The sequence below is a fragment of the Monopterus albus genome, unplaced genomic scaffold (assembly GCF_001952655.1).
Source record: "Monopterus albus unplaced genomic scaffold, M_albus_1.0 scaffold6.1, whole genome shotgun sequence".
Taxonomy (NCBI): domain Eukaryota; kingdom Metazoa; phylum Chordata; class Actinopteri; order Synbranchiformes; family Synbranchidae; genus Monopterus; species Monopterus albus.
In genome coordinates this window covers 1,438,262-1,460,587 of record NW_018127886.1, presented here as the reverse complement: position 1 = coordinate 1,460,587, position 22,326 = coordinate 1,438,262, and the positions used below count along the sequence as shown (strand labels likewise).

At 40.1% G+C, this 22,326-nt stretch overlaps 2 protein-coding genes across 2 annotated transcripts in view; one reads left to right on the top strand and one right to left on the bottom strand.

Annotated features, from left to right (window-relative positions):
- On the top strand, positions 1 to 3,043 carry LOC109968716 (uncharacterized). The gene is made up of 4 exons (XM_020615199.1): positions 1 to 84; positions 791 to 887; positions 1,062 to 2,761; positions 3,037 to 3,043. Exons 2-4 carry the CDS (start codon positions 813 to 815, stop codon positions 3,041 to 3,043), a joined length of 1,782 nt encoding a protein of 593 aa, XP_020470855.1. The 5' UTR covers positions 1 to 84; positions 791 to 812.
- Positions 1 to 22,326, bottom strand: part of LOC109968437 (protein FAM19A2-like) — an 83,116-nt gene that overhangs the window by 59,291 nt on the left and 1,499 nt on the right. The gene's annotated exons all lie outside the window — the stretch shown is intronic.

The following is a 22,326-nucleotide window of genomic DNA, read 5'->3' as shown; positions in this document are numbered from 1 at the left end:
AGTACTTGACTGCTACGTGCAATAGTGCCTCACTCACTGCAAGACTGCTAACCTTACACGAACTCTCCAAGGAACTCCAAGCAGGTACGTGTGGCCATAACTACAGTATTATACTAATGATTGACTCTGATGGTGATTTTGCTTGTAGCTTATTGTTCATTTCCAATATTAAGTTTGTGGAAAACGCCAGCCAGTTCCCCATCTGCTCTTCAGGTTAGCTAGCTGGAGCTCATACTAAAGTCTACAGTAGTGTCAGCTCTGAATAAAACTACTGTAGTTTATGTTAAAGTCTTTACCGCTACTGTTCATATTACAGCGGAAATTCGCGGGGATTGTGATGCGCGTCCGCTCTGGTTGGCGCAGAAATTCAAGTAGAAATTCCCATGGGCTGTACAAAACGGCGCCTTCTTACCTATAGTGCTAATGTTGCTAGTACTAGATAAGTAACCTACGTTTTACAGGCTCAGATTGTGTTTTTTAGACAATGTTAGTAGTGGCACTCGCTTGCTGATGTTTTGCTAAGTAAATAGGTTGTCTGTTTCTATCTGCTCTTGATATGAGCGTCATATGTTATTGTCCAGCCTTGGAAATTCAGAAATGTTGCTTATGTTATGTTACATTATGCTATTTACAATTAATAATACATGTAAATAATTTTGTCATAATATGAAATTGGCTGTGAAGATGCCCGAATGCTTGAATTTAATATTTTGTAATACTGATAAATGTTGTTATAATTTTTAATGCCACATTTTAGATTTAATTTCATTTAACAATTTTTTTTTTGCAGAGTTTGGCTGAACTGTGACAGGATGGATGAGCTAACTGACTACTTAAGGTCACGGCATGTCCCCGAAGAAGACATACAGCGAATGGAACAAGATAAGGTAGTTTGTATAGAAAAGGTTTTTCATTTTGGTAAATCACATAGACATCATAAACCCAATGTTTTGAAGAGACTGCTATATCTGGTGTGCTGCCTGCAGATTATTCATTTTTATAAGACATCAACAGTCAATTAATGTACTTGAACTTAAAAATGCATTATTTCTTTATTGTAGATTGATTCCAGTGTTATACGTCTCATGACAGATGACCAGCTAAGCCATTATCTACCGTCCTATGGTGATCGACTGGCTGTGTTTGGATACTGCAGGCGGAAAGACAAAGATCCCAGCACTCGCAAATCAAAACTCTTTGAGCGACTGAGAGGCAAGGTCTTCAGACAGAAAGGGGACCGAGAGCATGTGCCTGAGAGAGAGCATCAAACCTCATTAAGGAATGCTCAGAAGAACCAGCGAAAAATTGAGTTAGGGTGGATGCACTTCCGAGAAGGGGAATTTGTGCAGGTACGAACCAAAAAAGGTGGGGGAACCAGAAAAGAGAGTGTGCCAAAGGGTAGTAAAAAACAGCAGTTGATTGAGAAGGCTGGGCAGCTTTTTTTTCCTGGTGGAAAAAATGCCGAGGGAAACCTGACTGATTTTGATATTGATTTAACAGACTATCAGCAGTATACCTTAGAAGATAGTATCACCGTTGGTGAACTGTATGAAAAGACTAAGTTACCAGTCTTGCGTTTCTATTTAACAACCAAGAAGAGAGTTCTTGCTAGTGACACTGATCAGGAGTTGAACAGTGTCACAGCTGCACAAGAAAGTGAAAAGACACATGACACACCTGACCATTCTCATACTTCTAGCACTCCTAAAACTGATGCTGTAGAAATAAATGCTTCAGATGTCATTTATGTTGGAAGCAACGCAGTATTTCCAAATGAAAGCAGTGAGAGTGTTTCTCTTCTTTGCACTACAACTGACTCCAGTGTTGCATCTGGTTTGCCAGAATATCAAGATGTCATTAATTTGGATGCTTTAGAGGACAGCAGCATTATAACTTTTCACACAGAGAGCATCTCTGGGATGGAATACCCCAGTCTTGAAGACACCTTTCCTCTTTCTCGGGAATTGTCTGCTGAGTCACCTTTGCCTCATTCCATGGATATGCTGCAGGAACCAATCGCCCAGAAAGAAAGAGTGAAGAAAGTTGTTGTGCTTCATCGTGGTCAGATTCTTAGAGAACTTATTACCGTTTTTTGTGAGCAAAGCATCTTGGAGGATGACATTTACTTCAAAGTGATTCTCCCAGATGGAAGACTTGAAATGGCTGTGGATGATGGAGGTGTTCTGCGGGATGTGCTGTCAGAATTCTGGAATGATTTTTATGAGCAGTGCACTATGGGAAATAGCTTTAAGGTGCCATATCTACGTCATGATTTTGGTAAACAAGAGTGGGAAAGTATAGGTCGAATAATCAAATTTGGCTGGCAAAAAGAGAGGTACCTTCCTGTAAAACTGTCACCTGTACTTCTGGAGCAAGCTGTTTTTGGCTCTGTGGAGAGTGATCTTGTGGACAGTTTTTTTAAGTATGTGTCAGCGTCAGAGCGAGTGATCTTTGAATCCTGCTGTTCAGATTTTGAAGGTGTTGACCAAGAAGAATTGTTGGAAATCATGGACATTCACAGCTGTCGTAGGATTCCAACAGCTGATAACATTGAGCAAATCTTGAGGGAACTTGCCCACCAAAATCTGATTCAAGAGCCTGCCTTTGTAATTGAACAATGGAGCAGTACACTTGTATCCCTGAGGTCTGAGTTGAAAGGCATTGCAGCAGTATATGAAGGCCTACAACCAACATCACGAAAGATAATGAAGGGAGTTATCTACCCCAGTATTCTGAATGCCCAGGAGAACCAAATTGTGAAGTATCTAAGTGCATATCTTATAGATATGCACTTAGATACTTTCGACTTTTTATCTCATAATTATGACTTAGGTAAGTCAAAATTTTGACTTTTTATCTCATAATTATGACTTTGTAGATCAAAAAAAAGTTTTTGTACTGGCAGAAACGGGCTTCCATAACAAAGAGAGACTACTACAGAAATAAGTGAGCTGTAGAGGTGCTCGAGTTTGTTAATGTTGCACAGAGTCAGCTTAGTTCTCAAGCTTCTGTAACCATTTTTCTTTACTCTTATAGGTTATAATAGGCTAACCTTAACTGTATTAGGCCATCTTTCCATAATCTTAATCATACTAATAGTAATAATGGGAAGTCAAATTTATAAAACATTGAAAACTGAACACACAGTTGAATTCAACCCAGGATTTTGTCAAATTGTCCAGTGTCATCCTGTCTTGATAAAACTGCAACAAGGCTTATTTTAGTCTGGAAAGGCTGGACTGATGTAGCATGGCATTATTGCAAGTTGTAATCATTGGGCAATGGCCTCATGATTCTCTTCTGCCAGGAGAAGGAACAGAAGGGCAGGCTTTGACCTGCTACCTGTACCTATGACACCCATGGCACGGGTCAGTCAGCCAACGGTGCCACATCTGTCAGGGCCAGCGTGAGATGGGTAGCTGGTCACCAAGCAGTTTAATCTCCCACCACCTGGCTCTACTGGAATCACACCAAGCCCTGCAGCCCTCCAATCTGGCAACTTCTACTGTCATGTTGCAGAGGGTTCAACAGAATGAAGTGGATGGATGGATGAAGCACACAAGGGCGCGCAGACCATGCAGTCTCTTTTTTGACCTCCATCTCTTAAAGAAAGCTGTTTCAACACATCATCTACTGTATTCCCCTGATATGGTCTCGCTGTGTGCTAAATACAGTTGGAGTCATTGGTGGCCTGCAGGCTATACTGCATAAGTGTGTTGAATATGTGAATGTTTGCTGCAGGGGAGGAATCGCTTCTGGGTCTTTGATTACTGGTTTGCAGTCAGGCTTTTCAGAATGACACAATTCTAAGACTCCTCTTCAGAAATATAGCATGCAGCTTGTAGGTAAATCCCCCATCTGTTCAATCAGTACTTAGCTTTTTGGCTTGACTACCACTTCCTTGTTTTCAATGTGCATGCTGCACAAATATTTTATGTGTGTGTGTGCATGCATGTATGTGGGTGTATGTGTGTGTTTAACCATTTATGGCTTAGCTGCAAAAATGGGCTCAAAAAAAAGATAATAATCGCTTGTTTTGCTTTTTAGCATAATAAAGGGGATCACATTTTGTATTGCCACTCATTCACAGAGGTGTAACTGGCTGCACTGGATTGCATAACCAACCAGAATCTGTGACAAAAATGTGGACCCAGCAGCTTAATTTCCTCATCATCCAAAACCTTCGCTCAGCACATTGTCAGCCTTTGTACACACATATTCCACACACATATCTCTCCTCTGTATAAACTTACAGTTCCTCTGTGTGTGTGTGTGTGTGTGTGTGTGTGTGTGTGTGTGTGTGTGTGTGTGTGTGTGCAAGCGTGTGAACCCTTTACACTTCTGCTAGTCAACTGCTAGTCAACCAGAACGCGGGAAGTAACACTGCCTGCAGTCAAGCAAACAGTAACATGAACTCATGATCAAATCTGCCACATCTGAGAAAAATCATATCAAACTCAGACCATCTACTGTCGACACACTGACACACAAACATGCATAAGGGGAAAAGCAATTTCATAAGGGTTGCAATTAATGATTGGTTTCATTAATGAGTAATCAATTTTTTAATTTGGCAAATATTAATGCACTGTAAAACATTTTTAATTTTATTTCTACTTCCCAGCATACATAAAACCATTACTGTATCCTAGAAGAATAAATAATCATTTCTTAAAATATCTTAGTTCTCACCAATACACAACAATAAACAAGATATTCAGTCCAAGGACTGGACCCAATTAGGTAACTGGATTCAAATATTGAAGACCAAAGGAAGGTTCTTCACAGTCTGAATCTGATGATGATGTTATGGTAGCCCCCCTCACTAGGAGGGTGAGGGAGGACTGAGGTTGGACTCAAGTTTGCAGACCCAGGTGCTAGGGGGAAAAACATAACGGTTGCTGGTAAAAAGAACACAAAAGTCTCAAAAGAACATAACAAAGTCCAAGTACGTATACGGTCCGGGTAGAGTGGAGATGGTGGAGGGAATCAAAAAATGGTGAATCATGGGACTGACGGCATGGAAGATAAAAGCACGTATATTGGAGTAACGAGTGGCTAATGTGGATAAGGTCAAGCCAAAACTTTTCTCTACCTCGGTTCGTCTGGTTTTATAATTGAGTTCACCACAACCTCTGTTTAGCATCTATACACGCCAATCCTGACAAAATGAAACATTCTTAAAGCACAACCAATGCCTCTTTACCATAGTAGGGTAGATAGACGACAAGCTACAACCTAATTTTCATCAAAACCAGCCCTTTTGATGAACTAGAGTATATGCAGCCAGCTGTGAGATGGTTGCGCAGGGACCATCTACAAAGTGCAACACCAAAAAAGATACTACAAAACTATTCAACAGCTATACTGTTAGACGCATTGTTCCAAATTAGGTGTTGTGGTATAACAGTAGAACAGTGAAGAGAGTAAAGAGATTTTCATGACACTAGCTGCACAACTCATTTTGTTCATTATTGTGGGTTTGTCGGAATGAAGCCCTGAGGACCATAAAAGTGCCCTATGTCTGAATGGCAGAAAGCCATCACTTTACCAGACTGATGAAGCAGCAATGTAATGTAGCCTATCTCACGTCGATAATGGAAATCTTACTTTGAAGCTTGGTAAACCCTCTTAATTAACATTCATGTACATAAATTGTATTTAGATACATTAAGTTGTTTTAAATTGAGCCACAGAGCATGTGTAGTGCAGAAACAGAAGAGACAGACATGCCTTTCAACGCAATAACATAAAACTCACTGATTGATCCAGTCACACATAATGTTTTCTGACAATATTTTGCCTTTCGTTTGGTTGACTAGTACTAGTCCGCTGTTCCATGAACCAACTTATCAAGAAGAGTAAAAGAAAATATTTTCACCTTAGTCTACTGCCTGCTTATTTTTCACAATCACATTGTGCAGAGATTGTTACAGTAAGAGACAGGCACCGAGCGCTTACTCATGATATCAACAAAACAGCACCTTCACAACTCAAAATTATTACACAGCAAAGCAAATGAAGAGTCACATTTATCTTGCACTCATCTACCACATAAAAACAAAAGAGCAGAGTAAGAGCTATAGAGAACTCTGATTGAAATAGATGAGTGTAAGACAAGCCAAGAAGCCAACAGGCAGAGAATCATGGAGAGAGGGAGACAGACAGAAAAATAGAAAGGAATGGTTTGTAGGTCCTTGAAAAGCTTTTGTTTTGTGAACACAAAGGGTTAGTAAGGCAACATTTGGCAGTTGGTTCAGAGCAGCTAACTCTAAATCAATCTTTTACAGCATATCCAAACAGACAACACACACGCAGATACAAAAAGAGCACACACACACAGACACAATAGAAACCACTAACAGACAGACAATACCAGACACTTTGTAGTAGACCTGTGATGTGAAAAGAATAAAAGGGTTTCACTTCCTATGGATTGAATGCTTGAAATAGGAGAGAGTGAGGCTTGATATTGAGACTGTGTGCGTGTGTGTGTGAGTGTGTTCAATGTTGTGTTTCTTTAATGAGTTCATTTTACGCACTTTGCTAATTGGCTGGCACAGCAATGGCCTGTCAAAGATCTACGAACCAGTCTGCACACACATACCTGCACATCTCCATTTCACTGTGCTTATTTATTCATGTATTGGTTAGTTTGTTCCACTAGGTTCACTTGCAGGCTGCAGTACTAATTGCCACTATATTCTGTGCATTGATTTCCATTCTGACTGCTATGCTGTGGAGCCATGCACACATATACACCCATAGACACACAACTGCCTTGAATCATCTTTTCTTTGCATATCTGCCCTACCAAGAGAAAAAGCAAATGCAAACTATATGCTGTCAGTTTATCTATGTATTTATCCATTGACCTGTATTTCCCTGACATGTATTCATTCCTATAACAAAGACACAGGTGAGACAGTAAAAAAGAACAAGCCTTCTAATTAAAGTATGTGAGAAGGAGGAGAGCCAAGCTTTCTTTCAGCACATCCCTCATCACACTGGCTGTAAAAATAGCATCAACCCCACAATCCCATGCAATGTTCTGTCTGCTTGCAGCTCAGGGCTTGTTTCTGGTGAGCAATAAGAGGTACAGTGGGGAGATTTTGCTGTTGCTGCACAACAAACACAAATCAACAAGAACCAGTCCACAAAGGCATTCTGTTATTGCTGGATGTGATACTCAGTTCAGAATGGACTGTGTGTGTGTGTGTGTGAGAGAGAGAGAGCCATGCTAAACATGATTACAAATGGGAATAGTGTACGTGTGTGTGAGACTGTGGGCAGGCAGGACAGGAGGTCTGCAGGGAGAGATAACTGTTCAAATCTGTCCTCTCCTTCTCACTCACACCCTTCTGCTCAGATCTCTAAAAGCTTACCCCTAGGCTTACCCTGCACTTACACACAAGCACACACCCACACACATACGTACACACAGGATCCTCATATCAACCCTATCCTCAACTGCCATTTCAGTCTCCTAAAATCGAAGCAGTTGTGGTTAATTAGGGAGAAAAGAAAAAGAGAGAGGGGTGACAAGTGCATTAGCACAGCTCTGTCCAGTCAGGGTTATCATCTGTCAGTGCGGTGCAAGACACAATTTCACACATATATTACATACATATATTCACCTCACTGTACATATATTCACTCACCTGCACTAGCAAGCATGCACCCATTCAGAGAGCAAGAGCAAGCTGGAGAAAGGGACATTTAAGCCTTAAACAGGATGCTTTAAAATTGAAATTGATTTGGGATGGCAAAGGTATGTTCTGGGCTTCCCTGTAAGTGATTTACACTGCATGAAACTCAAAGACAGACCACACTATTCTTTGATTATCCTCTGTGTGCTCATTCTGAAAAATGTGTTTGTTTTTTCAACCACTGTTTTTCCTTTGCAATGACCCGTTGCCCTCCCCTCTCCCCAAAAAGCTCCTCGTCAGATAGAGTTTCTCTACACCAGGCCTCTTTGCATTATCTCCTCTTTTCCTAACACTTCTGAGGCTGAGGGGGACCATGCTATGTCAAAGAGAGTCTTCAGATCACTGTCTTTCTGTGCCAGAAAGTCTCAACTGTGAACAAATGTGTCCTTAAAGCGGCTGAACCTCACTTCACCTGTGCTTTTAGGCAACCAGAGGGCAGCACTGTCACTATCATGTGGGTGGCCACACATCAGGGAGTGGCACAGTTATTTTGATCTGATGGATTTATGTCATGCATACCAAGTGTATTACCGTGACCACTGTTAACATCTTTGTCTCCAGGGACCAGATGTATAAATTATGCGTACATACCATAATCATTCATGTGCATTTCTGAGATACTGACATGTATTTATAAGAGAGGAATGTGTGGTGACAGTGTGGGCACCTCACACATAGTTCAGGTTGAAGATGCAATCTTGTAATACAATGTTATTTGTTTAGGATGCTTACCAACTGCACTGATTGTGTTACTATTTCAGTAGCCTACACAGAATTCTATAAATTGTCAATCAAACTTAAACCTAAATTTCAATAATTCAATAGATGTTATATTATATATTATGTGATAAATTAGTAGTACAAGCACTATAAATAGCCACAGCTGTGTGTATGGGTCTGGTGCTGTTGGAGAACCTCAGCAAAGTAAAACTGCATTTCTTTCTTACTCTTGGTCTAATAAGTGGTGACCCAGGCACAAGCATTTGTGTGCAAATTGATGTTTCAGAGCATTTCTATATACAGTTATGACCAAATGGAGTGTAAATTCTCACATCTCTAATTCCACAATAATCAAGATTTATAAAACAAAACCAGATATCAGTGACTTTTTAATTCTGACCGAACAAATGTGCATGCATATCTTTCTTTGTGCGGTTTAAAATTACATTCACATTACCTGCTGAAGTGACTGCAATCCATATTTTTCCTCCAAGTGACTCAGATCTAATCTTTTCATAGATGTATAAACAAATCAAAAAAAGAGAAAAAAGAAGTTTAATTTAAATGGTATCTGAGCCACCTCCTGATGTGGTCCTCCATCTGATTCAAATCTATCATACCATGCGACAGTTGTCGCATGGGGGGGTGTGGTGGGGGTGTCTTTATGTGCATGCACATATTGCTTGTACTCATCATTTAGTGTGGGCCCCTCACAGACCAGTAAAAGTAAACATGGAGGAAGGTAACAACAGTGACCAGGCAGGTGAAGAGACTTTCACATTTGTTGAACATTTATGCAGAAGCTTCTGTTCAAGCCAAACTGGAAGGAATGTGCTGTAATGAAGGAATTTTTGTGGGGATTATGCCATTTGACCATCATACAAATGACACCATTGTTGCTATCCTTGTATGGGTGTGGCTGTACATGTGTAACAGCTAGGACCTCAGACTGGAACTGAGCATTACAGCCTGTAATGTGAATGTAACCATAGTCATGAATCTACACAAACAGTGTGCTGCAGCACCGCAGACAGCTCCTTCACTAACTGCTGCTGACCTGATCAGCACCACAGACAGCTCCTTCACTAACTGCTGCTGACCTGATCAGCACCACAGACAGCTCCTTCACTAACTGCTGCTGACCTGATCAGCACCACAGACAGCTCCTTCACTAACTGCTGCTGACCTGATCAGCACCACAGACAGCTCCTTCACTAACTGCTGCTGACCTGATCAGCACCACAGACAGCTCCTTCACTAACTGCTGCTGACCTGATCAGCACCACAGACAGCTCCTTCACTAACTGCTGCTGACCTGATCAGCACCACAGACAGCTCCTTCACTAACTGCTGCTGACCTGATCAGCACCACAGACAGCTCCTTCACTAACTGCTGCTGACCTGATCAGCACCACAGACAGCTCCTTCACTAACTGCTGCTGACCTGATCAGCACCACAGACAGCTCCTTCACTAACTGCTGCTGACCTGATCAGCACCACAGACAGCTCCTTCACTAACTGCTGCTGACCTGATCAGCACCACAGACAGCTCCTTCACTAACTGCTGCTGACCTGATCAGCACCACAGACAGCTCCTTCACTAACTGCTGCTGACCTGATCAGCACCACAGACAGCTCCTTCACTAACTGCTGCTGACCTGATCAGCACCACAGACAGCTCCTTCACTAACTGCTGCTGACCTGATCAGCACCACAGACAGCTCCTTCACTAACTGCTGCTGACCTGATCAGCACCACAGACAGCTCCTTCACTAACTGCTGCTGACCTGATCAGCACCACAGACAGCTCCTTCACTAACTGCTGCTGACCTGATCAGCACCACAGACAGCTCCTTCACTAACTGCTGCTGACCTGATCAGCACCACAGACAGCTCCTTCACTAACTGCTGCTGACCTGATCAGCACCACAGACAGCTCCTTCAGTGGCTGCTACTGGGCTGGTCAGCACCACAGACAGCTCCCCAGTAAAGGCCAGTCTGATGTTACAGAACAATAACTATTAAATAGGGGGCTAAGGGTCTTAGCAGCACCGTGATAGACTAGGATAAGGATAATCACCTTTATTGGCCAAGTATGTTACACACGAGGAATTTGTTTCCGGTACAGAACCAATGGCAGCCATCTGCGGCGCTACCTCAACCAATGGCTCTAACCATCGGGGGCAACGAGGGTGGGGGTTTAGTGTCTTGCCCAAGGACACTTCAACACGTGGACTGCCGGCACCGAGATTCAAACCTTCAACCTTCTGGCTGGGAGACGACTGCTCTACCCACTGCACCACTATCGCCTCCCCCTAGCAGCTAGGATTCAACGCTCTCGCCACTGCAGCCCCGGTTCGAGTCAGGGTTGTGTCAGGAAGAGCATCCGGCGTAAAACACATGCCAAATGTCAACGTGAGAATCATCAGTGTGACAATTCGCTGCGGCAACCCCTAACGGGAAAAAGCCAAAAGTGACTCATTCATAGGGGACTAAGGGTCTTTAGTTGTCTCATTAATGCAGTTAAGGGTATGCAGACTCTTTAGAGCATTCCCACCTTTAAGCAAACTTAAGAATACCCTAAGATCAGTCTGACACTAATGCCTCCAGCATACAATATGAATAATGAAATCCTATCTGATGAGTTGTCGTTAAAGAAACTATCACCTCTTTTACTACCAAATAAAAAATATTAAACATTAATAACATGTTTAAAAAATATAACATGTTCATGTCGAAAAGATTTAACTAATAAATGCTTAATTTTCTTGCTCTCAACACTTTGTTACTTATGTTAGTTGTCTATGTGTAACTGTAATTGAGTAAATGTTTGAGGTACTTAATAACTGTTTGAGGGTCAAATAGGGGAAATTATTCATTCATTTACAAAAATGCCAAGATTAGGGAATAGTCTAAAAACCACTTTGGAGGGACCCGACCCTTAAATTGGGAGTTACTCGGCTAAACTATCTATATGGATACAAGCTAGTTCAAAGTGCCACTATGACCAAATTACACATGGATGCATCAGTATTAACAATCTAATACAAGTCATATATAATAATATGTCAATCACAGTCACACCATTTTACTGCAGAGTACTGTTACTTTTGATACATACAGTCAATAAGTATATTTTTCTAATAATACTACTTTACTTTTACTTCTGTAGGATTTTGAATGCAGGACTATTACCACTATTGCACAATTGTTTTGGTACTTTAACTAAGGTGAAGTTTTCAGTTATTCTTCCACCACTGCCTTTCACAAAAAAGGAACATATGAAGTAACAGCTTAACTGTGCTGCTACCAAATTTTTCCACACTATAACAGAGATGCACAGTCATAAGGATTTCTATGTGAACCAAGAGGAGAAAACATGAAGAAAACATATTGACAAAAATAACTGACAATGTAGTTCCTTGTGACCAAAAGCCCTAAAGCCGTCAGCATCACAAATTAAGCTCCTCTTTGTGCCCTTTTCTGCCACAGCTGCAGCCCTAGAGAGGACACAAGGCTGGTTCATCCTCATCACATAAAGGCAGGCAGAATGCTAATAAAGTTGCATTCAATCAAATTGAAAGCAGTCTTTTGGTAATTCATGGCTTTAAAATTAGAATTCTTGTTCTGCATTCTGGCCTCTCTCTATCTCTCCCGCACAGCCCGAGTCTTATCCTGACTTGAACTGAAAAAATGATGTTATCTCCCAGCAAGACAGACATGTGAGGATTTTTTCTTTAACTGTACAAAAGCATAAACACTTACACAGCTACAATTCTAATTTACAGTGGTTATTTATATGTAACATTCGCCTTAGTGCTAAGTGAACGCTGCACTGCTGACACTCCATTTCCTTTAGCAGATATCATCTTTTTTGCAGTCACTGTTACTTTTTCATCACCCCATTTGTTGATTAAGTCCTGTTTTCTGTAGGCACTGAGAGATATCGTTGTCTCCTCTGCCTTGGGGGCTATCACTAAATCCAGCTAAGCAACAAGTCTCTGTAAAAAACAACTGTGGCTACTGGCAGAAATGTCAAGGACATTGTTATTCATCCAACAGATGGGTTTTCTCCAAAAATGACCAAACCAGCATTAGATGTTTAGGATGAAAAATAGCAAATGTAAAAGCTAGATGGCTGTTGTGTTATATCATTATGAAGCAGAGCATTACAACATATGTTGTTGATTAATACTTAAAACCTACCAAAATGGCATATGTTCTATGCATACATGTTTGTGCTGTGGCTAATGGCAGTGTCATAATATTAGTCATATTAGGAGAGGATTATGAAGAGAACCCATTTCAAGGATGCGATCCCTGGAAGGGGTGCCAGATACTGGTTTTATTACTGCCAGCCCTGTCTTGCACACGCACTGAAAGCCTAGCAGCCTTGCTCGCTTTACTCATTAGGGTCTCTGTAAAGAAACATGGCACAGTGAAGCACACCACCTACTGCAGCTCATTCCCTTCTTACAATGTGTGTATGTGGGTTTTTTTTAAATCTCATCTACTGAAGTGTTGGTGTAAAGCACAGAAATGGTCTGTCTGTGTTGGAAGGTTGAAGCATATGGAGAAGGAGAGACAGTCTTTTGCTCTCAAGTTTCTTAACAAGGTGTTCCCTCTTAACCAGACAGACTGTGCTAGTTATGATTAAACCCAAAGTGAGAAATTACTCAGGAGCTAAAGTGCATAATGTACAGTACAGAATGTTTCTGAAAATGCAATCTTGATATTAGTAGCAAATGAGGATGCACATACAGCACTCCATGGTGTTTAGTTTAGATTCAGTAAGATTAAGGAACTTTTAAACACTTCAAATTTACTTTATTTTGACATTAATTCAAGTGATGTTATAAGGCATGAAATTAATAACAAAGACAACATGTTTTGTATTCTCTTTCCTGATGAGCATTGTAATATACAAAACGCATCATTTTAACACTAGATTCTACCTGACCCCATCTGCATTTAATACAGGTGAATCAGTGTAAAAAGGGTGCATATGACAGCACCCTAAATCCTAAAAAACAGTGGGATTCTTCAGCGATTGGCTGAGATTGTCCCCATTGGTATTGCTAATTAATTATTAGACAAACTTTTAGCTACTGTATTCCACTCTATTAAGAAAAAGTACCAAATTAGCTCTAATAGTTGTGTTATCAATACAAAGAGGATATATTGCAGTATTTGAGCTCTGGCATTAATCAAGTTCTTATTGTTTACATCTATAGCTCGAGGGACCTCCTGGGAATAGCAGGTGTAGTGTCTACACCCCACTACTGGAGCTGTATGCTCTAGTGCACTCTCTATGCAGTTGCAAACCCAAAGGAAATGGGAGGGTTGCTTCAGGAAGGGTATTAGGCATTTAAGAAAATGATGTAGAACAGTCAAAAGAGGAACAACAACACTATTTACATTTTGCTGCAGTATTACAGCCTATAAGTGCCCATTCTGTCCCCACATTATCAGCCAGTGCCAGCTTCTCTGGTCCATTCAGATAGCAACAAAACATCCAAATGGAAGCAAGATGGCATGGAAGACTAAACCATAGGCTTCGGCCACTCTTATATGCACTACTGTGTATTTGCATCCTGTAACTATCACAGAAGCAGTAAGCCCTGAAGCATTAAGCAATCAAGCAGAATATGACAACCAGTTAGACACCATAGGTGAATAGTTTTATGAAAAACAGGAAAAAAAAGTTCATTCACCATTAATGTTAAACTCAAATGTTTACATTGTCTTTCCAAGTCCACAGTTTGTTTTCTAGAGGAGCTGTTTGTTTGGTGAGAAAAATGCAGTTTCCCTAGCCAGGTTGATACTGTACTAAGAGTCAGGTTCAGAGCTTAATGTACCAAGCTAGATAGCAGAGCCCACAATACTTCCACACACTGTTTCTCATATGTGTCAGTGTTATCTGGTTAGCACTACCATAGATTACTGATAGGCCAACAGGGCAACAGGACAAACTGATGGCAAATTTTCAGAGCGCCTTCTGCTGGAACCCCAAGGCAAACAACTTCAAATAGAATTGCTAGTGTGTAAGCAATCCAGGTAAATATTCACCAGCTGCCAAAGGTTGATATTTGGACATAAAAATATTAAAGCGTGTTAGGGCATCTTCTTTATCTCTTATTAATGAGCTTTACACACACCACAACTACCCACAAAACTGCACTAATTACTGCTGTTACTGCTCTAGCTCAAACATACCAATCTGTAGTATATAAAGCTTCATACTGAATTCATAATTGCATAATTAGATATAATTGCATGTGTTGTGGGCTTGCCTGACAACTTAATGAGGCAGCCATGAAATAGCTAGTGGTTCCACTTATAAGAACATAATCAAAGACTACAAGATAAAAGAGCATACACAGATAAACACGGGCAGCCAGTAGGACAGGCCCAGAGCTACACACAGACAAAAAAAGAGCAGAAATTCTTAAAGAAAAAAAGAAGACAGGGTGAGAAACTGAGTGTTATGTTACTCTCATTATACTCTGCCAGCTATGGCTCGGTTCCTCAGTTTCTTTGTGGTTATCATCTCTTAGCCTTTGGGATGTCATTTGCTCCATACCTTTCTTTACTCCTGACATCACTGAAGGAATGACCAAGACAAAACTCACACAAATATGCCTCAGGAGAGCAAAGATGACACACACACACACACACACACACACACAAGGCCAAGCCTGATTATGCTGGCCTAATGACCGCAGTGATTGCTGTCTAGTTATTGCTAATGAAGAATGCTGTCTGAGCCAGGGGGTGTATACTGTATGTGTTGTAGCTCTGGCTTCTGGCTAACAGCTCGTCTTTGTCATCAGCCATAATGAGTCAGCCCAAAGGTACAGTGTCTGTGTTGGTCTGTTTATAACCACTGCTGAAAGTGATAGCGCCTCCCAGCCCACACACTGGTGGAGAGGCCTGTCACTGCAGACTCATTAACAGAGCTATAGCTGCTTCAAACTCAACAAGTCAAATTGCTTTCCTAATAAGTTACGAAATTTCATAGCAGACTGGCTACTACAGTAGCAATGATAGATGACCTGCACATCATAAATATAGCTGCCATGATGTTGCAACATCCACCACAATTCTGAAAGGATGCCAGCGATACAGTACCTCAGTGATCCTGCAGGTTTCACAATTCTGCAGCACAAAACTGATGCCAATCAAACTGCTTACAAGGCAAATAATAAATTTGTAGTCAGTGTAAAACATGGCTTTACCTAAGTGACACTGTGTATTGATGTTTAAGAAGAGTCTGGGTGGGGGAAGAGGTAAAAGCTAGCACATTCACATTCAGCCTGCATTATTATGTACATTAGTGGTGAATAGAGGTGATAGAATACACTGCTACTAAAGACTATTTGCATTATGAATTTATACTGCTTTCTAAAGTGCTTGGTCTATAAAACATCAAAAAATTGGAAAATGTTAAAAATACAGCTGTTACGATTTCCTATAAGGTGATGTTACCTAATGTTTTGTTTAGTTTGACCAACAATTTCAACAGTTTTTGTAATGTAACTGTAAGACAAGGATATGCAATCAATTATAACATTTTGGAACATGGAACCATCAAACTTTTGGCGGCATTTCTGCTTCAAAACTGAAGAAGATTGATCAGTTATCAAAATATACCTTTTTTTCTTTCACATCTAAGTCAAATAAGCTTTAACAACATGAAAGTGACATGGAGTTCTATTATTGCCAATGTTAAATAACATATGATTGAATAATTATGATTTATACATGAAAACAAAATAGATAATGACTCAATAACAAATAGTGCATGTGTTCTGTATCTGCTTTTTCACAAGATGTAGGCAAGTTCACCTTCATTTGTGTTGTAGAACATTTCTGGCTATTTTATAAAAGCTCTTATTTCAGAATGCTTGGTGCATGGATGTCCCTTGGTAGCCAAATGCTACTGGTGTATATGACACATAACTGCAATGTCCACAGTTTGATTCTGGCTGTGGATCCGTATCCCCCCGCCCCAAAATAATAATAATAATAATACTTGGTTACACGGTGTGCCGAGTGAGGGAGAGAAGCTATTTCTCAACATGGAGAGCACAGCATGTCTTCTGTTGCCATGTTTGGCTGTGCTGCCGTTTCAAAGTTCCAGGCTCCGTTCTCCAAGTTTGTACGCTGTCAGTTTCCTTCAGTTTTTAGTGCTGAGATGTGGGGCTGGTGTGTAGATGTACTTTAGGGTCAAATACCATTTGAGCTAGTGATGTCTTTCCTGTGTCTGTGTAAAAGAAAGGTTTTAACAACCTAAGTACAGTGCAGTTTCAGGCTCTTACCATTAGAGTACGTTTTAATTCACTAAATAAATGGTATCTCATCATAGTGTGTATATCCAGAATCTGTACTGGAAGTCACAGCATTACAATCAGTGTTTCATTCACTTACCAGTGTATGTACTGAGATGCTTTTACTCAGTGATGTGATTATTTATCTTAGGAAAACATGAAATTTGAGTTTGAGTTTGGTCAAGAACAACTCCCATTAACAGTTTCAGTGAAGGGAAACATATAACGGCAGGACTCCAGAGTCATTGATGAGGATGATGGATGGCTTTCATCTCAAATACATGGCAGATAATCACTCAGCACAGACATAAACACTTAGAATACACATGCTCTTATGCCTCATTTTCACACAGAATCTCACACTGGCTCATTCTCTTGCTCACTCTCTCCCTTATTAACCTTCTGCACATCCACTTATGCTGTTTTGCACAAGCCCTTCAGCATTGTATTGCTAGCCCTGTAATCGCATATAGCCTTGGAAAACACTCATGTACACACTCACACACACACACACACACACAGAGCATCACTCACCATTGCCCTATCACATGCCCTCATTAGTCAAAGATGGAGAGCACTGCCACACAGTATTCCCCTGTCATCTCTCTCATCTCTGTCTGTCTCCACAACAAACAATTATTATTATCTGTTACCTATTGCTTATCATTTTCAGTAAATGTATTTGTCATTTAGTATACAAAATATCAAATATAATGAGAAATTATAGAGTTCAAAAATAGCTCACTTTGTCTGAGAAACAGTCTAAAAACATCTGAAACACATTCAAATTAACTTTGATTATTTTACCAACTGCAGCCTCCCTCTTTATTTTTAGACGAAGCTGCTAATCATTTAGATTGTAGAGCCCTAACATTGTTTGTTTTGGGCAGCAAATGGTCCAAAACACAAAGACACACAGGCTAGATTGATATATAAAAGCAGCAAATTCTGGAATTTTTAGAATTTTTCCTTGATAAAGTACTTAAGCTGTCATCAAAATTGCTGAAATTACTATAACAGAGTTCAACAAGATGTCTGGCCAAAGGTAAAAACAAATCCCAGACATATAAAGATTAATATAACATGGCAGTAACCAATTATGTTTTAGATAAACTAATTAATCTATTAGTGTTGAAATGGCTTAAAGGTGCTTATTATGTCTTGCAAATGGTCAAATGATTAATTTCAGAGTATTCTTTGCATTATTTGCATGTGACTGATCTAAATCACTTATCCATCAAAACTACTGGCCTTGATTTTCAAGTAACCACATGATTTCCTATTTCAATGTGCATGCTGTTTATTCTCATTTTTATTTCTCTGCTTTTTATTTTTATTCTTATTATTCCTGTTGCCTTACACATAGAGAATCTTTGTATTGGAGTCAAATTCCTGTATGTTCACCATACTTGCCAATTAAGACGATTCTGGTTCTGATAACTAATTTATTAATGATTCATTTTCTCTCATTTTCCTACTAATTTAACCATCTATTTCTTTCTGCACTACACAGAGCTCTGACTGAGACAAAGATAGTCACTGACAGATAAGCTTCATGTTTCCCCTCATGCAACTCTGTCTTCTTTCCATCTGTCTTCACCCCTTCCTTGCTCTGTAGTCAAGGGAAACAGTGTGTGGGGCACAGAGGTGCTGGGTAAACAGTGGTTCTGCAAAGTGCTTTTTCCCAGACTCTGTATACTTGGGTAATAGAAGCAGTAATGGAGTTTGTTCAGGCTAAGTTAATCCCGGAGCTGTGTGTGCAGTGTCTGCTGCTGTTTCTCTCTAAAGCCGTTCTGTTCCACAGCAGGTACTGATGTTGCTGTAGCTGTCACCCTTCCTGTTCCACACAAGCCATTTGGGAGCAAAGCAACCAACATGTGTGTGTTTGTGTTTGTGTGAATATGTATTTTTCCCCGACCCCAAAAAGTGTGCGTGTGTGTTTGTGTGTCTGTGTGCGTTCTTGTACCTGCTACATAGTGAAGACCAAAAAAGTTAGTTTTTTTGCTACAGTGTGAGGACATTTTTGGAAAGTGAAGATATTTTGGCCAGTCCTCACTTGCTGAAGCACCTTTTTGAGGGGTAAGACTTGGTTTTATGGTTCAGGTTAGAATTAGAGTTAGGTTAGGAGAAGGGTTATGGTTAGGACTTGGTTCAAATGGCTAAGGGTAGGGCAAGGGGCTAGGGAATGCATTATTTCAATGAGTGTCCTCACAAAAACAGAAGTACAAGTGTGTGTGTGTGTATGCAGAGAGAGCGAGCGAGAGAGAAGGAATCTAAAAAATATATGTGTTGATGTGATGTTATAGCTCACCTCTGGGAGGAGGGATAAGAACAGAGCTGGCGGCTAGGAATGAATTTACGGGGCCCGATCTCCCAGAAACAATTTCTTTATGTGGGTTACACACATTTAGAGTGGCTACTCGGTCCCCTGTGGGTCTCAACACACCACACACAGCTACTGGAGATGGCCAATGAAATATAGAACACCTTTTATAGGACACATGCTTTTTATTTATTTTTATTTATCCCCTGTAGCTTTCTTTCTTTGTTTCCTCTCTTTCTCTCTCTCAAGGTCTCTCATTCTTGTCCTTTCCTTTCTTATTTTCTCCTATTCACTTCACATCACACACAACTACGAAGGTGGCAAATGAAAAATAAATCACCTTTTACAGGACACACTGTAAATTTTACTTCTGCTGGCTGTTCTTTGTCTTTGTCTTTCTCTCTCTTTCTTTTTCTGTCTGTCCCCCTCTCTGGAAAGTAGCAGTGACATAATTCCCATGACCCGGAGGGCTTACTGGTAGAAGAGAAGGATGGTGGAAGTGAGTATGAGAATTAAAGAAAGTGCAGGGTGTGTGTTAAAGGTGCAAAGGGAGACGTAAAGAGGGTGCAGGACGTGGAAGTGTGAAAGCTTACTCTATTCTTGATTACTGTGTGTGTCTGCTTTTGGTCATGTTGCTGTAGGCGTCAGTAAAATGGTCTGATTTCAACGAACCCTGCAGCCTGCAGTTACTTACAGACAGAAGACGCATGGCAAGGGCACTGTGTGCGTTAACAGCGCATCAAATATTTAAATGTAAGTATGAACATTACAATTACAAAACAACTGAAAAGTAGAGCTGCATCTGTTGGTCATTCAGGTTCTAGCAGTCATTTTATTAAAGATATTTTTCAAGCAGAATTGCCAAAAATTGTAGTCCTCTGTTCTGACCTTGGTCTTTTATTATAATAAAAATCAGAGGTGGAAAGTAACTAAGTACATCTACTTCAACTTCACTACATTTTACATAAACATATTGTACTTTGTACATTTATTTGATAACTTTAGTTACTAGTTACTTTTCAAACTGAGGTTAATTAAAATACAGAAGAATCATCAGACTTTACACAATAATACATCAATAATTATAGTCCAATAATATGAGATACATTAATGTGAACTGTGCCATTCTGCATAATGAATGATTTTACTTTTTTACTTTTACTTAAGTAGCAATGTGAATGCAGGGCTTTTACTTGTAACAGAGTATTTTTACACTGTGGTATTGCTACTTTTACTAAAGTAAACAATCTGAGTACTTTTCCACCACTGATAAACTTACATATTATTTAGTTCTACCACTGGTTGGACAAAAGGCATCTGATGCAGTCACCTTGGGATCTAGAATATTATAATAGGCATTTTTAAGCTTTTCAAAGATTGATTGATCAGTTTAGGAAAATAACCAGCAGAATCAATCAAGAGCAAAACTAATCATTGGTTGTAGTCCCAGTAAAAAAGGTCATTTGGAGACTCTTCATATTCAGCCATTAATTTTCCAAAAGCAATTTGGAGTGTTCCTGTGCTGCTGGGATTAAGACACCCACACTTTGACCTTTGTTGCATCTCCCTCTCCCTCATTTTCTGTCACCTTCCAACTAATTTCTGTGCAATAAACAAAAATAACTCCAAAACAAAAACAGGCATAAGTCTACACAAAAAATATCTTTAACCATAAACATAAAGTAAATCCTTATCTTTGTAGGGGCCAGCTTTTTGTACCCCAGTGGGAGTGGAAACCACCCACCACAATGTTATGGAGACGACTTTGCATCCCCACAACATGAATAATGAAATACACACACACCTTTGCACTTTTATATTTGTGAAGATGCTGTTTGACAAAGTGCAATCCATAACCAAAGAGACAGCAGACACAGTGAAGGAAAGAATACTGCCTACTGCAAAGAGTAGGGACAATAACAATTTTCAAATGGGTGCTAATTTGCCATTGTTTCCTTTTGATTGCTGAGTTTTATACCATTTGTATTTATTGTAATTTCATAACAACTAATGCCTGAAGAGCTGGGCGGTGCGTAGCCGAGCAGAGAGAGATGGAGGAGAGGGGTGGAGCAGAGTGGATTGATGTTGAGTCTCATGCCACAGTTAGCTTGATTCCCAAAAGCTGCATATTGGAGCTTTAACCTAAACCTAATCATAAAACCAATCCCCAATTGCAATTTCCAAAAATGTCTGTCCTAAAGCTGAAAGTCTGAAAACCTCACAAAGACAGACATTCATAAACATACACCAATTTGTTTTCTTTACAACACCATACTTTTTATCTGAGCAGCTAAATTGTGTGGTGCATTTTAGAGGAACAATGATGTGATTCTGCTATGACTGCATAATTATCTATCATGAAAAGACACACTGTACTCTTGCTTTGTATTCATGCCTTTTGTATGTTGGCGTCTGTTTCCTAAATGACATGGCACAATGGTTTATGATATACTTACCTAAATGCAATGGTTTAAGTTTAATTAAAAACTAAACCTCTAAACACTGTTATCTCCTACGCACTTGAACTTCATTCCTATACTTCCTTCATCTGCCCTTACTTTTATCTTTCCTTTCATTCTCAATTTTAACTGGTCATGATATACAATTTCATGATGGTATTCATCATCCTGTGGCCACATTAAAAATACATTTCAGAACCATTCTAGGAGCAACTACTCAGTGACTGCACATTTATTTCTTTTATGTCCTGTATCTCCCCATAAACCCAAACAGTCTTCCACCCTGCTACTCACCACCTCCCTGTGCCTTTCTCTCCTGTCAGACATGTCTCAGTGACAGTTCGCTTCCTCCTTATTTTGTAACTCCCTGTCTCCACTTCTCTGCCTCACCTCCTCTGTGTTGTTCAGAAGCAGAATTAAGAGACCAACACAGATGGAGCAGGGGAGTGTCAAAAATATAGCCTATTCACAGTGGGATGATCGTTTTTTGTTTCTATCAGACCACAATGTATACACACAGAAGGATTTATAAACAGCTCCAGTTTATGAAAAGGCCAGAAACAGCTATGAAATAACAACTGTTACCTTGTACTTCTGACAGTGTATGTTAAGATATCCAGGGCTAAACGTTGTCAGTGGAGCACCTGCAACAGCCCATGGCCTGTTCTCAGCTGCCAAACTGACGAGCTATGTTAACACTGTCACCCATAAAATTTTGCATATTTGATTCACTATCTACAGTACATTAGATTATCTATGGTGCCTCACAGAAGACGCCCATTGC

Bases quoted from the DNA above. Each gene is read 5' to 3' on its own strand.
- LOC109968716 (XM_020615199.1), top strand. From the start codon at position 813: ATGGATGAGCTAACTGACTACTTAAGGTCACGGCATGTCCCCGAAGAA. The intron at 888-1,061 runs GTAGTTTGTATA...TCTTTATTGTAG, and splicing joins AGCGAATGGAACAAGATAAG to ATTGATTCCAGTGTTATACG.